Source organism: Pagrus pagrus (assembly GCF_965226575.1).
Source record: "Pagrus pagrus genome assembly, chromosome: 1".
Lineage (NCBI taxonomy): Eukaryota > Metazoa > Chordata > Actinopteri > Spariformes > Sparidae > Pagrus > Pagrus pagrus.
Genome location: NC_140185.1, coordinates 21,048,725 through 21,064,581, shown reverse-complemented (window position 1 = coordinate 21,064,581; position 15,857 = coordinate 21,048,725). Strand labels below are relative to the sequence as shown.

The 15,857-nt window shown below is 41.4% G+C and overlaps 2 protein-coding genes across 3 annotated transcripts; one reads left to right on the top strand and one right to left on the bottom strand.

Annotated features, from left to right (window-relative positions):
* The first annotated feature begins 1,066 nt into the window (after nucleotides 1-1,066).
* eif3jb (eukaryotic translation initiation factor 3, subunit Jb) lies at nucleotides 1,067-7,042 on the top strand. Its single transcript, XM_084358697.1, has 8 exons — nucleotides 1,067-1,280; nucleotides 1,431-1,519; nucleotides 3,620-3,677; nucleotides 3,791-3,894; nucleotides 4,000-4,096; nucleotides 5,277-5,447; nucleotides 5,572-5,645; nucleotides 5,830-7,042. The coding sequence occupies exons 1-8, from the start codon at nucleotides 1,268-1,270 to the stop codon at nucleotides 5,956-5,958; spliced, it is 735 nt and encodes a 244-aa protein (XP_084214823.1). The 5' UTR covers nucleotides 1,067-1,267; the 3' UTR covers nucleotides 5,959-7,042.
* cilp (cartilage intermediate layer protein, nucleotide pyrophosphohydrolase) lies at nucleotides 6,256-13,496 on the bottom strand. Of its 2 annotated transcripts, none has more exons than XM_084358674.1 (9): nucleotides 13,377-13,496; nucleotides 12,494-12,657; nucleotides 11,752-11,805; nucleotides 11,362-11,631; nucleotides 11,027-11,206; nucleotides 10,623-10,928; nucleotides 10,390-10,498; nucleotides 10,116-10,264; nucleotides 6,256-9,716 (listed from the first exon to the last, which is right to left on the bottom strand). In XM_084358674.1, the coding sequence occupies exons 2-9, from the start codon at nucleotides 12,561-12,563 to the stop codon at nucleotides 7,357-7,359; spliced, it is 3,498 nt and encodes a 1,165-aa protein (XP_084214800.1). In that variant the 5' UTR covers nucleotides 12,564-12,657; nucleotides 13,377-13,496; the 3' UTR covers nucleotides 6,256-7,356. The 2 variants fall into 2 exon arrangements, with proteins under 2 accessions (XP_084214800.1, XP_084214801.1); XM_084358675.1 differs by having other exon boundaries at nucleotides 12,494-12,632; nucleotides 13,377-13,492.
* Between the last annotated feature and the right edge of the window lie 2,361 nt (nucleotides 13,497-15,857).

The following is a 15,857-nucleotide window of genomic DNA, read 5'->3' as shown; positions in this document are numbered from 1 at the left end:
AAAATACATGTATTTAACAATGCACTGCTTTGGCTCTGACGCAGCATGCAATTTGCAAAGTACCTAGTGACTACAGTTATCCAGCCTACAGGAGGATACTAATCTACAAACTACAACAGGCAAGTGAAAGTATCAAGTAAAGAGATGGTATTAGGTTCAGTGGTAGATTTAAAGGGGCACTATATAGTTTTTGGAGAAGAAATTTAAACTTAGAAATTTACAATGATGTAATAATACAAATTCAGAAATATTTTTTTTTTTTTCCCGTGACTGAATAAACAAGCTGTTCTCAGAGGAAAATAAAGTTTCCAGAAAGCTAGAAAGGTGGCAGGGTCCACCACATATAAACAAAGTAAGACAGTATGAAATTGCGTTGTCCTTTAAAGTAATAATCTCGAAGATTTTCATGTACATAAATACCTGTTATGTCACCATCTATCGCCGAATGAGGTAACACAATGATGAACGAGCCTATGGCCCACTGATGAATGTTGCTTTGCTGTAATACCAAAGATGTACACTGGGTGTCGGTGGCAGTTAGCGACGCGCTCACCCAGCAGTGGTCGGTCGGCCAGAGAGAGCAGGTGGTTCGCGTCATAATGGCCGAGTAAGTTAGCCTAATGTTAGACAATGAATACGTACATGATGCTACTTTATAGCAGCCATTTCTTATTCAGTAAATAGCACGTGTTATAATTACCGTCTCAGAAGACATCTTTCCCTTTTCGGCTTTCGTGTGGCGTTGTTATGGAGGCGTGGCAAAGCTCACACAGGTGACACTTGATCTATGGGAAGCAGTGAGGTCCAAAAATACACTTGCAGTTGCCGCTTCTGGAAATCTTTAAGTATGCCTCTTTAAGGCCATTTTTTTAAAATTAGGTTTACGAAAACAAAGACTTTGTTACACAGTGGACCTTTAAATATTTGTATAACCAGAATTATGGCCTTTGTAAATTAAATTTCAGACATTTTAAGACTTTCTCACAGGCCTAAAAGCGAACATCCTGAATGAAAAAGACATTAAGTGAGCAGTAAATGAGGCTTGCTCTGCCCTGTGGGGTGTCACGTTTAACCTCCGCCATATTATCCTCCTTATGTTTACTATGTAATTAAATAAAAAGACCCTGGCTGCCACACCAGTGTCATGTTGCCTCAGTAGATAAGCTGACAGTGACGTCCGGAAGGTGGGAGCTGTTTCTAGACGTGGCCAACGGGCTGCAGCACTGACTTCACTGGGAGCCTGTCAAACACAACCAACACAGCCAACATGGCGGACTGGGGTGAGAAACTAAGTTGGGAAGGATAGCTATCCGTACATCCTTCGCTTGACACAGTCTTTGTTTTTTATACGAGCCTAACGCTCCGTTATTGACAAACTCGGTCGTTAGATGTGGATTGGCCTAACACATTTCATGTTGTCGTTTTTACAGACGCTGAAACCTTCGAGCCGGAGGAGCCGATTAAAAAGGCGGCAGCGATGGACAAATGGGAAGGCGAAGACGAAGAGGAGGACGTTAAGGTAAATTAACACGACCGGCGCTCGTTCAGTGTTGAGCTGAGGGGTTCAAAGTCAGCCGTCGTTTGTCGTGTCAGCGTTGAAACAGGGTGTTCGTGTCCAGCTAACGTTGGGTCGGAGCCTTGTCGCCCCCGCCGTGGTGCCATGCTTCAACGCGGTTACAGGCTGCCTGTCAATCCTGCCCTCAGAGCCTGTGTTAGCTTTGTGCTAGCTAGCTGGCGGCTAACTCATGTGGCTCCAACCACTTACTCTAATTCAGCCAGCTAACCTTCGGCTACTAACTGCTCGGCTTTCAGCTGTCGTAACGCACCGGTGTCCATGTGAATGTTAACTTGTCAGCGAAATAAACGTAATGTCTGGACGCTGTTGTTGTTCGTTTTTTTTTATGTGTAAGCTGACAGTTGGCGATGTTAATTCCCAGACAGCTGGGCTAAACTTGGATAACGTACCTCGAAGCTAACGTCTAACCGGGCCACTTAAGCTAGCTAGCAAACTCGCTAGCTCCCATAGCAGATTGCGTCTGAAATATACGCTTTAATGTTGGGTAACCTCGACGATTGCGTCGTTAACTTTAGTGGTCTGGAGTACCGGGCTCATGTGTGGTTGATGTAGACTGTTATCCCATCAGTGGCCGAATTTGGCTGCATTAAATGATTGTCGGAGATTAGCATTTGTGTCCTGTCCCGGATTCTCATAGATTGGGTTACGTTCAACATGAGGCATCGCTAGCCTGCTAACCAACTTTAGCCACAATCGGATGAAATCATCATCTGGACTGATGACTCGACTCAGCCAAGAACAAGGCCGAGAACTTTCCGATTTCACAACAGGCGTGTAGTAGGAACCTGATGCTCAGTTGGTACCGACATACAGGTGGTTATTGACTGAATGTTGAAATGGTTGCTGTCCAGAAACCTCAGATAATTGACCCAGCGAAAATGCTGGTAAAGGCCTTTCCAATTGTTCCGTTTTCTGTCACATATGGTGGCCGGACTAAGGAAACTGATGATTTCAGGTCCTCTGTGGTACAAACCATGGTCTTATTCAGCAAGAGGGGGAAATGTCAGTGACAAAGCATGTGCTAATGCACCGAACTACTGTTCAAAATGAACACATTTATAATATAATAAAGTGGATGGTATTGAGTTATAAAGTAGCTTGCCTGTCAAAGCTCATCAAGAAATGTGTGTGTAAAGTTTCATTATTTTGTGAAGCTTGAATTTAGCAGACTGAGATTATTAATTCAGGTTAATAAATTTAGGTACATGATGGGATTTAAATTTTTAACAATGTGGATGTTTAATGTGGATTATATTGAAGTGCATACACCAATGAGACACATTTCATTTGACTTTTATTGTATATACATGCATATATGCACACACATCCCAATATCCAGAATTAATTATGAGTAGTGTGTATTTCGTGATAGATTGATAGAGATATCACAATATTGATGATATACAATCTAACACTATAATCAGATCTTTCTCAGCATTGTCCCCCTTTTAAATATTACACCAGACAAAATTAATTGAATTCAAACAAAGTTAATATCACATTTTGTTAGTTTTAAAAGACAGATTACTAAGATTTATTCAATGGACATTAAACATGTATAAAACAATGAAATCACATCCTTATAATCAGATTTTATGTAAATTTCACAAGTGAAATTAATAGATTAGATATAGAATAGAAATTATATTGAAATATTGCCCATCTTTAGTATCAAGATGTGGATGGACTAGCCATGCATACTTTTGGATATTGATTGTTCCTGTTGTTTAGTTGCATTTATTGAGGCTGTCAACCCGTCTGGACACCTCATCATTAGAATTAGGTCAGATTTTTAATCGTAGTGCTCTAATTTGGAAAGTGTGTTGATATATTAGATACATGTTTGTGTTTGTAAAGTCATGGGTGTATATGGGTAATTTTTTGCAATGCATCTTATTTGTGAAAGTGTTTTTGTGAGTTACATACAGTTAATGTTTGTGAACATTAATTGACATGTCTCACTCTCAATAAGTGTTTTTTTACAGTTTGCCTGTGTAGCCTCTATAATAAAATGACAACTATCCCATCTTTTTAAATTCTTAGGACAATTGGGATGATGAGGATGAAGATGAGGAGAAAAAAAGAGAGATGACAAAATCGGGTACGTTCTGATGAAACAGTAAATATGTTAACCCGTTGTATTGTATGTTAATCAGTGGCAAAGTTGCCTGCTTTATCTGCATTTCTTATTTATTCCATTATTTTAATTTTCAGATGGAAAGGTTTCTGATAAGAAAAAGTTAATGGAGAAGATCAAAGAGAAAGAGAACCGGCTAAAGAAAAAACAGGAGGAGCAGAAGAAAGCGATGGAGGAAAAAGTGAGTGTTTCTTTTTCCCCCTTATGACTTAAATAGTTTCTATATAATGTACACAACTGTTGTCCTCTTTGCCTTCTTCAATAATGTTTAACTCTGTTATTACAGCAAGAGGAGCTTACGCCAGAAGAACAACAAGCAGAGAAGTTAAGAGTGAAGAAATTACAGGAAGATGCAGACTTGGAGCTAGCGAAAGATGCTTTTGGTAAGTCAGAATTACACTTCAGACAAAAAATATCAAATGTGAAAGCTCCACATTGCTTTTTGTCCAGCAAAAACCTGGTTTTCCAAAATACACACCACTTCCCTTTTTGTAAAAAAGAAACTGTACAACTACTGCATTCAATGCACTCTTTGCTTGATTGCTCCCGTGGTTTCTTCTACTTTCCACCATAACACACCTGTTGTTAATACTGTAGGTGCAACTTACAGCAACTCATGATAAACAGAAACGCTAGTATGTTCATAAGCTTGTGTTTAGACGCGTCATGAATTCAGTGTCTGACGCTGTGTGTTTTGGACCTTCAGAAAACCTCCACAAAACAGTATATGCTTTTGTTCGTGATTACAGGCCATTTGTTTTACCTACTATATTCTCTTTGTAGCCATCTTAACCAGTCAGCATTCCTGAACCCTCGCCACTATTTTCTCACACTGTCTCTCCTGAGTGGTGTCAAGACTAGTCACTAAAATGTAGGTTGTGTTTAGTCATGTTTAAATATGCTTGAACAAAGCAATGATTTGAAAATGAACTGTTTCTGATGTTTAACAAAATTTATTTTACTCTGAATAGTTTTTGTAATTGCTGTATACTTCGAGAAAAATGCTCAATTTTGTGGCATTTTCATTTGAATAAATTGTTCCAGTTGTTGTAAAACCATACCAACTTCAACATGTTCTGAGTGATGGCTATAAACTGTATATACATTACATTGTGTATAGATGGATAGATACAGGATATTTAATATATACATATTCTCAGGATTTCAAAAATATCTGCCAGTGATATATCAAAGTATAGTAATTGTTTTAAACATAAAAAATTGTGATATGGATCCCTTTATATTTGTTTATGAAGGATAGTGACAGATACATATTTAATTTGACATTTAACAATTGAAAAACCAGCTTGCTAGTGCTCTCTGCTGGACCAACTAAGTAACACTGTTTCTAAATTGCAACAAATCCAGTTTAGCTTTTCTTTATTGCTGTCATGTCATGTTAGCACCCTCAAAATTCATCCCAGCTTTACACCCTTGAGTTGGATCATTGGTATGAACACTAGTGACACACTGGAGGTCAAATATAAAAGTAGGGCTTTGCATCTGTGACCTTGTTTTTTCCTTGAAGAAACATGACCTTTTTTTTTTTTCCTATTTCTTCAGGTGTCAGCAGCACTTCAAACAGTGTCACTGGGATCGATGCCATGTGTCCATCTTCCAAAGAAGACTTCGCAGAGTTTGAAAAATTGCTGAAAGAAAAGTTTTCCCAGTTTGAAAAATCTGTGCATTATTCAAGTTTCTTGGATTCATTGTTTCGGGAACTCTGTATTTCATGTAAGCCCAGTATCTTTTACAATCTTCTTAAATGATCAACATTGGTTTACACTTAATCAATATATCGGTTCCTTAAATTTCTATCAGAGCTTGACCATCAACTGTTTTTCTTCTTCTCTTACAGTGGAAGTAGAGGACTTGAAGAAAGTCAGTAATTCCCTTTCAGTCCTACTTAGTGAAAAACAGAAACAAGAAAAAGTAAGTGACCACATGCTTGTATTTAATTCACAGATGAGTTCTGGTCTGTATTCAGAAGGGGGTGCTGTTTACCTAGCCCAGTCACCCAATGTATGCTCTGACGTAGAAATCAAACCGGTTGCTGTAAATGTATAGATATATATAGGGTACCTTTTTTTTAAAGTATCTTTGTTTGCACTTACAGCAAAACAAAGGAAAGAAGAAGAAGAAAGGGGTTGTACCTGGAGGCGGTTTGAAAGCACAGATGAGAGATGACCTTGACTATGCAGCGTTTGATGGTGGCTACGCCCAAGACTATGAGGACTTCATGTGACACTGGCTCCATCGCAACTGCCCTTTCCTCCTCTCAACCCTCAGAAATGCAGCTGTACCTTCTCATGCTGTCCAGTGCCATCCTGGAAAATCTGAACTATGTGTTGCCCCCTTCATTTTGCTTCAATGACCAGAGGGACTATACCAGGGAGCATCCGGTTTCACCATCTCTTTATGTTCATACATATGGAATTGCCTTTTCTCCGTCTCATTCAGCCTCGACTCACACACAAATAATCATGTAGTATCTGTTGGTTGACCCAGCTTCAATGGAGAAAACATTGTAACTGCTGTCATCTGAGTTTTGTGGGCTCATTTTTTATTAAATGTTGCTCCTGTCAAAATGGCAGATACAGTATTGCAGTTATAAGAGTAGTGACATAGAAACAAAAGCTTCTATGCAAATTCTATAACCAGAATGTCATGTATATATTATAGGTATCGCTGACCTGTGGATGGTTCTCTTACAGGAAAGTATATAGTATCTATAAGTTGGTTGCCAAATTCAGAACAATTATTCAGTACATTATTCATCTTTATCTCTAGAAAGGTTGCATTGTGGGTGATTTAAGACTGACGCAACATGTAAGTAGTAGTTGTAATTTTACAGAGAGCACATGACATTCACTGTTAAGGTAAAAGGGATAGACAAGTATAATAATTGTGACTTTAAAACCTCACAGCCATTCTCTTGATACATCTCTGGAATATCCTTGAAAATATGGAGCAAAGAGTGCTTATAGGTATTTTTTGTGCATGACAAAACATGTAATTTACTAATTTGATTTCTACTAATGCTGAAAAAGTATGGATCAGGCAAGTGGACTGACTTGCTACGACTGGTCTCCTAATCATTGCTTCTGCAGGCTTGTATCAAGTGTGATGAGGAGCGGGGGCTTATGGGCTTCACCCCACCATGTCTTCATATTGGCTACAGTTAGTTGAAAGGGGCTGTTTCTCCTTTTCTTTTCTAGCAATTGACCAGTTTCAATTTTACATGGACAATTGGATACATACAATGTGGAAGATACAGCATCTGCAGTGTTTTATAAGCATCTAATTTAATAAATCACTGGTCAAAAGTACATGTTGTGTTTCTGTTCCTGTTTACAACATCAGTGATAGAGACTTTAATTTGACAACACAGCACCCAGATCACTGATTACTTATTTTTAAGGCATGTGTAATAAATACTCTATTTACAGTTTCAAGTAAATATTTACCACAGTACGAAAATGTAAAGTAAGACAGAAAATCCTTGAAAATATTCCTCGGGAAGAAACTGCAAGAAATTGGCCTAGCATTGTTTAGTTACATATTCAAATAATTTGAAAAAGTCAATATATAAAATGTTTGTATCAAAACACAAGGTTAATTCTGAAGCTGTGACATTCAGTGTTTAACTTATGGCGACAGCACGTCTTCCTGTAGGATTCCTGGTGCTACGCTTACGACTGCTGCGTGGCCCATTGGCCCTCTGGCGTCGTCGGTTCTGTCTCCCTTCCCCTCTCACCACACTCGTTAGTGTCTGACCTTGAGGGTTCTGCAGGGCCTGGAAGACACTCTGGCGTGTCACCTCACGATCTCCACAGGTGAACGTCAGTGCAATGCCCTCGTTGCTCTTCATGACACGAGATGTACCGTCAGAAGTGCCATCAAAGCATCGTCCGAGTGCAATCTCTTTGGCTGTGCGGGGATCTTGGTCTGTCACTGTATAAATTCCGTAGTTATGGCCAAGAGGGTCAAGAGGTGCGAGCATGGTGAACTCATTGGTGTCATTGTTGACTGCTAGAGGTAGGTGGTTGACGAGATACTCCTGAAGCATTGTGTTGACTTGATCTCTCTTGCAGCTTCCTTGTGGAATCACTTTCACAAGGGTACGATCTACGCGTTCTTGATCATACAGCATCCCACTGCACTTGAATTCGAGGCACACAGCTGAGACGGCTGCCTGGTCCATGTCACGGATGCTCCTAGTGTCTCGGAGCCCATACAGCTGGCCTACTGTCTTCGGGTGGGTGCCACCCATGTTGCGGGACCGCACATTGATCTCATGTGGGCTGTTGACTTTGACTTTAATGTAGCAGGCCCGGTATTCCATGGGCTTGGGCCACCAGCTCAGGTAGTCCTCCGTCCAGCTCATTGGGTCATCTTCATTGAACGGCACTGTGTTGTAATCGTAGCGGTCTCCTTCTACTCTTGAAAAGCGGAAGTGTGACGCACTAAACGGGGCCTCCTCACATTCTTTCAAGTTCTCAAATGTGTACACGGGTCCATTGCCTTCCTCTGCTGTGTTGGCACTTGGTTTTGCCACATTGATGCTGAATGCAGTCTTCTTCACTCTGGGGTCCTCGTGGTCAGTCCGCCTGTAGTTCAGCTTGTTCAGGTAAGGCTGAGGCACTCCAATGAGGTTGGGGTTGAGTTTGGGAGAAGAAGGGACAGCCTCCAGCTCCTCTCCTCCAAGGTTGGCCATGACATATGCAGAGTAGGCATCAGCTTTTTGTTCATCGCAGAAGGCAGGAAGACAGGCACCATTGGCGCCGGTGACGACACTATCAAAACGGCCCCAGGCACGTGGGTTAGAGGAGTAGCCAGCTGTGGGCTCCATGTTTATAAGACTCACAACAACTCCCTCCACCTGCTCACTGGGCATGAAGCGTTCACTGCGGAAGGCCCTCACTTTCACGTAACATCTGCGGTTCTCTGGGACGTCCAAGTTAAATAGACGTCTTTCTCTGATCTCCATGTTTCCAATCAGAAAGGTTCTCTCCTCCCTTTTTCCTCTTCTTTTCTTCTCCACCAGCAGACTTCCTTCTTCCTCCCACAAGCCAGTATCAGGGTTCAGCGACCAAAGCTTCATGGTATTAAGGTGCTCAGACATCTTCACCTGGGCAGAGTCCAGGAACACCTTCACTTCACCTGCGTTCAGAGGCTCATTGTTTTCCTCACCCCTAAAGTCAACTGAGAACATCCCGTAGGTTCTCAGCGGCAGGGTATCTCCCTCATCTCCTACAAAGTTGAGATCGCTTTGAGCTGCAGCAGCTGTGGATACATCTCTAGGATCGAGGAACGTTACGCTAGCATTTACATTACCCATGAAGACTTCTCCTCTCTCTGTATAGAAGGAATTGGGTGGAATCTGGATTTGAACCATTGCCTCTTGACCCTCCACCTCTCCAAGCTCCAGAGTGTTGAGTTCAGTAGAGCTGATGGTCACGGGAGCTTTCTTTCTTAGAAGTTTGATCTCATGGTAAACGGACCCTCCTTTTGTGTTGAATGGAAGTACCTTTGTGGTGTTGACAAATTTCTGCATGTTGTCCACAAAAGTCAGGACTAGCCTCTCTGTGTCTGGAGGAACCTGGACAGAGAATGTACCTTTGTAGCCTGTGCGGCTGATTCTGACTCCATTCATGAAGATATGGCCAAACCTCATTGGTTCCCCATTGTCTGCAGCAATGGCCCTACCATACACAATGGTCTTGGTGTCGACACATTTCTGACAGCCACACTCTGTCACCACCTTGGTAGGCAGCTGGTAGCCCTGGCATGTTAGCTGCCTCTCCTCCATCTTTTGCACACCACAGCAGTAAGTCACTTTGTCTTTGCACCTGATGCCATTGTCCAGCTTTCCAGTACATGTACTTGAGGGGCATTTTCCAACATTGTAGTAAAAGGAGTCAGTGCTGTTTTGGTAGCAATCATGTGGTAGACGGATGAGGTGGGATTCAGGCTTTGGATTACACGAATGTTCATTTCTACCTGTGTAAGACATGAGATAAAAAATGTTGATTGAGTTTGATCATACTGCCATCTTTCTGAAGTATAACACAATATGTACCCCACAGACATGACTCAGGTCATTCAGTCAAGGTTAAGGTTAGTTGAGGCAAGTTCCCAAGTCCCAAGACAAGTCATGCGAGTCATCATGTCACAAGTCGAGGCACACATCTTTAATTTAAAAGTCCTAGTCGAGTCATTTATTTCCTGTCTGGGTCATCAGAACAGTGACTTCAGTCGACTCAAGTCCAAATCACTAGGACTCAAATACATCAATGTACCCAATGACATTACCATACATTACTCTACTCAATGCTCACAAAGTCTGTTCATTTATAATCCTGTGTATCTAATATGTTTATCTATTTACTGAGAACACACCTAAGACTTTCAGTGTAGCTGGTTTGGTTTTAATAGCCCCAGATGGACCACTTGCTCTGCAGTGGTACTCTCCATTGTGCTCAAGTCGCAGATCTTTCAGGACCAAGGTGCTGTCGGACTGCTTTTCCAGGAGACTGTCGTTATGAAACCTGTTGGTTCACACAGAAGAAAAGAGAAGCAAAGTAGGTAAATATTCCATGCTATTTAATTATTAGATGCATCTATGTGACTCATCAACATTTGTAGGCTGTAGTTCCACTATTAAGAGTCCTACCATTGATACTTGTCTGGTTGTGGTGTTCCTGACACTTTGCAGCAGAAGGCAGCAGTTTGTCCCTCCCTCCTGACCTTACTCTCAGGGCTGCTCAACACGTGAAGCTTCTCTGAAAATAAGAGATAAAACACACCTTAACTTTTAGTTTCCTTAGATGCTTAACAAAGCTCAAAATGAATTTTTTTGGTTACAAAAGTTAACAAGAACTGCAACACCACAGACATTCACTGCACCTGCTCTTTTCAGCTGGACACTGAGGACAGAAGTGCGTTCAGAACTGTGGGGAACATCAACGTTGAGGGCGGCGTGACCCTGCAGGCTCACTGTCAGGGTGGTGTTGCCATCAGGGCAGATACCGGGGATGCGGAAATGTCCGTTGTGGTCAGTGAGGGTAAGCAGTTTGTCAGAACGAAGGATGGTAGCCCCTTCAGCGGTGAGACCACCAGCACCACGAACAGAACCCAGCAGGATGTGTTCTTCACACATGCATGCATCACACTCAGCATTCACCCTCCCCATCGCACACTGCAGGGAACAATCTTAAGAGTAGAATTGAACAAGGTTAGCCATTTTGTGAACACTGGGTCTCCCAAATCTGAATTGCAGGAGAATAATCTGTCTGCCAGATGTAGCTCACCTATTTTCGGGCACTCTGGTCCATTGCATGCTTTCCCTTCCAATTTAGGCCCACTGCAAGGTAGAGAGTGAGATTTGCATGTTCTGGAGCGCACTTGGACCCCCACCTGACCACAGAGGGCGGGGCATTGGCTCCAGTCTGACCACGGACCCCAGGTGCCCTGGCTGTTCACACTGGATTCTGTTGGGAAAAAAAGTGCAAGTGACAGTCAAATAATCACCAGAAAAGACTGATCATCAAAGAGGTCCTCTGTTATTTGTATGCGAGTCACCAACAAAGTCAGAAGAGTTTATGGCTTCGACTTAATGAATAATAAAGATGTTACAAGATTGAACCTTTGGGACAGAGGAAGCGGACTGCGTAGTTGGAGCAGTTGCGATCAGGACCCTGCTCCTCATTCAGGCACCAGAAGCCCACAGTGGGGTCCGCATGGACCTTCTCCCCAGTTTCACGAGCTGAGACCCATTCAGTGGTTCTGGCTTCGATTGCTCGGGGATTCTCACACACCCGAGCACGGTAGTAGAAGCGGATAGCGTCCAGCTGCTCGTAGTCTCCACGTCCTCCGGGGTGATCAACATTAAACCACGTGGTCCACTCAAAGTTGTCTGGACACAAAGTACAACAACAAACATTGCCTGAATACAAGCTCATACTAGCTGTGTTCAATATACTGTCATTATCACATTAGGAATTTGACTCAAACCATCAGAGAATAAAGGACTTACCATCAGAGTTGTACACAGAGGGGCTTGACTCTCTGTTGTCTCTTCTCCATGATCCTACATGAGAAAAATCCAAACATCTAGACATATTTCATGGCTGTATCTCACAATTATTATACCATGCACTACATTAATATCTGACAACGTACTTCAATTGTCACTGCTCCAAAGTTAGTGAGTTGTATTCATCTCGAACATGAAGTCAAACAATTAAATATATAAATTATCATTATAAGTAACCAAATAGTTTTAGAAGGAAAATTTGTTTTCACTGCACTCACATAACTACATTTGAGTGCAGCTGTGTGTTTCTGTAACATCTGCAAGCAGTAATTCAGCTGAAGCTGTCTAACACCGACTTACTGCGTTAGACAACTGTCCGGTCTTGACAGTGATTGAGGAAACGGTCACGGAAAATTACTGTATGGGAATATACTGATCCAGAAAACATGACTGCCAACAACCAATCAAGTTTAGTTTGTGTATAAATCCACAAATAGGAACATATTTTCAGTTGCAGGCCACACGTTATACACTTTTCATTTTCATTTGTCTGTAGAGTGGTAATGGTGGAAAGGTGTGCAAATGTGCCTCCCATTTTTTTACCGTGTGTCCATGTTGTGTATACATTGGTAAGTGTTCCCATCTGACTGTTACTTAAAATGCATGTACATTTGCAGGTAGGGTGCTGTGTTTTTCAGTACATATGTGTCAATAACTAGCAGGATATTTGTGCTTGACCCACCTTGAGCTGCAACTCCTGCAACATTGGCTGTGGTGATTCCCAGGGTAAAAAGAAGTGGCCACACCGACATTCTCACACACTGCCGCAATGTCCGACCCTCGAACTTTCACCTCTCCTAACGTGCGTTTCACACCAGGAACTAGAGTCCAAGCAGCAGAGCCTCCCTGGTGGGGAGATGAGCCAATCAGACAGTTATATGTATGAAAATATACTAAAATTGAGTTTTAATATTCAAGTTTACAAAAATAAATAAAACGAGTTCATATCCAGAACAAGACTGTTTCTTTCAGAATAAATTCCTTCCACTTTTAGGGTGAAAAAATGTGAGTGGAAAGAGCCCCCCACTCAGATTACACATCTGTGTTAGTCATCACCATTTGTCACTGGAGTACTCAAACATTTCTGCATCCACTGACGAAAGGCTGGCTACACAATCCAAACACCCCTCCACACACAAGGTTTGCATTTAAGTGCAAGAGAGAAAGAAAAAACACTGATAAAATTGTATCTAATGGACTAATTTCTCACATTTGCTTTCAAGTTTAAGGAACAGAAAAGATATCGATAAAATAATTAGTGCAAGAGTTCTTTAGGATGTGTTACATGCCATAGATGAGACTGCAGTAATTACAATAAAAGCTTTAAACAGACATGCAAGAAATGACTAATGAATTGTAGATAATCATTCAAATTACAAATAACAGTCTCTGAAATTTAAACTAGCTGTAACTTATTTAAAGTCAAACGACTAAATCAGATTACTTTTTCCTGATTACATGTGTAATCAATTGCATAATAAATTGCATTTAGATTGTGCTATTCATCTGCCTACATAATTAAAGGACCTGGTTAGCAGATATTTAATATTCTCTTTCTGTCTTACCTTCTTGATGAATGAACTATCCTGTTTCAGAGTTTTGAGTAGGATTGTCCTCTTTTTTCTCCTATTTTTTCTTTACTTGTATTACTCCCTCACATTTCTCTCCTCCTCCTCTGTTCTTCACTCTGCTTCCACATACTCCTTCACTGTCTCTTTTATACCTCCCTGCCTCCAGCAGCCCTCCCTCCTCTCTCAGCAGCTGCCACAGTGTCTTTTGATTACACTATTATCCTTATAATTCATCACCTTCATTGTACAACCATGACACCCAATGGTTATTATATAGTGTTGCACGCGAAAGGAGGACAGTCAGGGGGTCTGAGTGAAAAAATAAAATAATTAATAAATTGAAGCCGCCCCATGTTGAAGATCAATGCTGGATGAGTCAAACTGGACGTTTGTCTTCTCCTCTTCTCTCAGTCTCGACTTTGAATGATTTTGCATTCAGAATATAAAGTTTTGTTTAAAAAAGCCATACATTTGCCGATTAACATTCTGCTCCTGGTCATTTTATCTTCCAGGCATCGACTCCAGTGCTTCACAAATGGTGTGCCCTGATGCAAGTCCAGGTGTGCTGTTTGATTGCTGGGGTTGTTGTTACAACCATATGTTAATGTTACAATATAGAACTGTGCAACAAGTAACACATTTACTGCATCAGTATGTTGTGCACATTAGTTTCCCAAGACGGACACTAATTCTATACCCTAAAAATCCTTTAAAAACCTTCAGGGTATGTTTGTCAAATTTTTGTTTGCATTAGCAGATAAAAATAAGCAAGCACAGAGTGATTAGATAACGTGTTATATACTGGAGGCTCATTTGCACACAGGTGTTCCTTGAGATTTTGGCTGGCCCTTTGGTGGTGCCTTGGACACAGAAAGTTTGAAAACCACTGATGTACCGTATGTTTAAACACTGTTATGTAATATTAACAGACCAGCGACATTCGTCTGGTGGTTTCATTTGAAGCCATTTTTAATGTCTGCAGTCACGCAGAAGAAATTTGACACCGATTTGCGCTGCCAACATCACAAACCCTCAAAACCTCGCAGAGCCACGCTATATGAATATGTACAGTACGTACTAGCAGTGTGGCTGTGGGTTTTCACGGTGGTGTTTCAGTAGCAGAGGGACAGATAACCTAAAGATGTGGGAGCATAAAGTCAGTTAGTATCCACAGTTGCTCTTAATAAATAAAATGAATGAATCTGATGTTCAATGATTGTTTAGCTGCACAGTGCATGCTTGATTTTTTGTTTAGCCATTTTTAATTTAATTGGTTGAAAGCAGAATGGCTCTTATTTGAGACAGTACAACATTCACCACAGGTTTTCTACATTATTTTGTATAGTACTCGTGGAGAGGAGTGTCGCTGTAGATGTGCTGTGGCAGGAAGCGTTTGAAAACAATTAGACAACCTCTCGTTTTTCTCCAATATGAACAAAATGCTGATGCTCAGGTACAGTTTTCAACCAACAGCAGACATTTGCAGCTACGGTTACCTTAAAAATGTGACCAACACAAAGCATGGGGTCAAAATATCCTTCCTTCTTACTAAAACTTATAATAATTTATAATTAATTTAAATTAAATCCAAAATTATCCAGAATGTTTTTGGTGTTTTACCCCTGTGTGTTTACATTATCTTGTCTACTGGAGGATGTGGAGCAGCAGATTTAAAAGAAAAAAAATACACTTGTGTCAGTCATGTCTGTTAAAGATCCTGTGAGGCCGTCGGTCGGTATCTGTTGTTTTTCCGAACAACATTCATTAGCTGACCTCATCTTTCCAATTACAAGGCAAAGGACACCCAGCAGGAGGAAGAACATAACCTGCTCCCTCACCTCAGTCTTTCCAGGCTGCGTTCAGGTCCCAGGCCAGGTGAAGGGACTAATGACAGGTGTCACTGGCAGCAAAGTTATGTCAACTGCGGGATCAATAAAGTACATTGTGCTCGTAGTGCGTGGAAGGTCTGAAAACAGTTCTGCTCGGAGGAAAAACAATTCTGTTCAACAAGCACCTCATGTTTACCTTCCACCAATTACTGCGTTTCCTCAGCATGAGGTAGTTCAGTTTGGTGGGAGGAAATAAGAGTCAGTGCGGTGAAATCAGGAGGCAGTTAATGAAGGATCAAAGCAATGCTCCAGGGAATTCACTGCTGGTGAAGACACATGCATCTTCAATGTAGTAATTTGTTCAGTACAGGAGAAGAAGATGGTGGAAAAACACTGCTGTATTCATATTATGAAGGCATGTGGGTACAAATGTTTCTCTCAACACGGCCAATTGAGTTTGGTGTTGATATCTCAATTCAAACAAAACTAGTTACGCCAGCCTCAAACATATCATTTTCCAACATTTATCCACTGGCCTACACTGCACAGACTCCAGATGTGAGCGTCTTTTCATGTCTCAGCACTTCTAGCCCGAGTGGACAGTAGCCGACCTGCAGCGGTGTGTTTTTCTAACATTTACAAGCCT

What these genes read in the sequence shown, in the direction of transcription:
- eif3jb (XM_084358697.1), top strand. An exon ending in AAGAGAGATGACAAAATCGG is followed by an intron (nt 3,678 to 3,790) that starts GTACGTTCTGAT and finishes TTTAATTTTCAG; the next exon opens with ATGGAAAGGTTTCTGATAAG. An exon ending in AAAAACAGAAACAAGAAAAA is followed by an intron (nt 5,646 to 5,829) that starts GTAAGTGACCAC and finishes TTGCACTTACAG; the next exon opens with CAAAACAAAGGAAAGAAGAA.
- cilp (XM_084358674.1), bottom strand. Translation starts at nt 12,563, where the DNA reads ATGTCGGTGTGGCCACTTCTTTTTACCCTGGGAATCACCACAGCCAAT. An exon ending in ACCAGAGTGCCCGAAAATAG is followed by an intron (nt 10,929 to 11,026) that starts GTGAGCTACATC and finishes TCTACTCTTAAG; the next exon opens with ATTGTTCCCTGCAGTGTGCG. An exon ending in CAACCAGACAAGTATCAATG is followed by an intron (nt 10,265 to 10,389) that starts GTAGGACTCTTA and finishes GTGAACCAACAG; the next exon opens with GTTTCATAACGACAGTCTCC.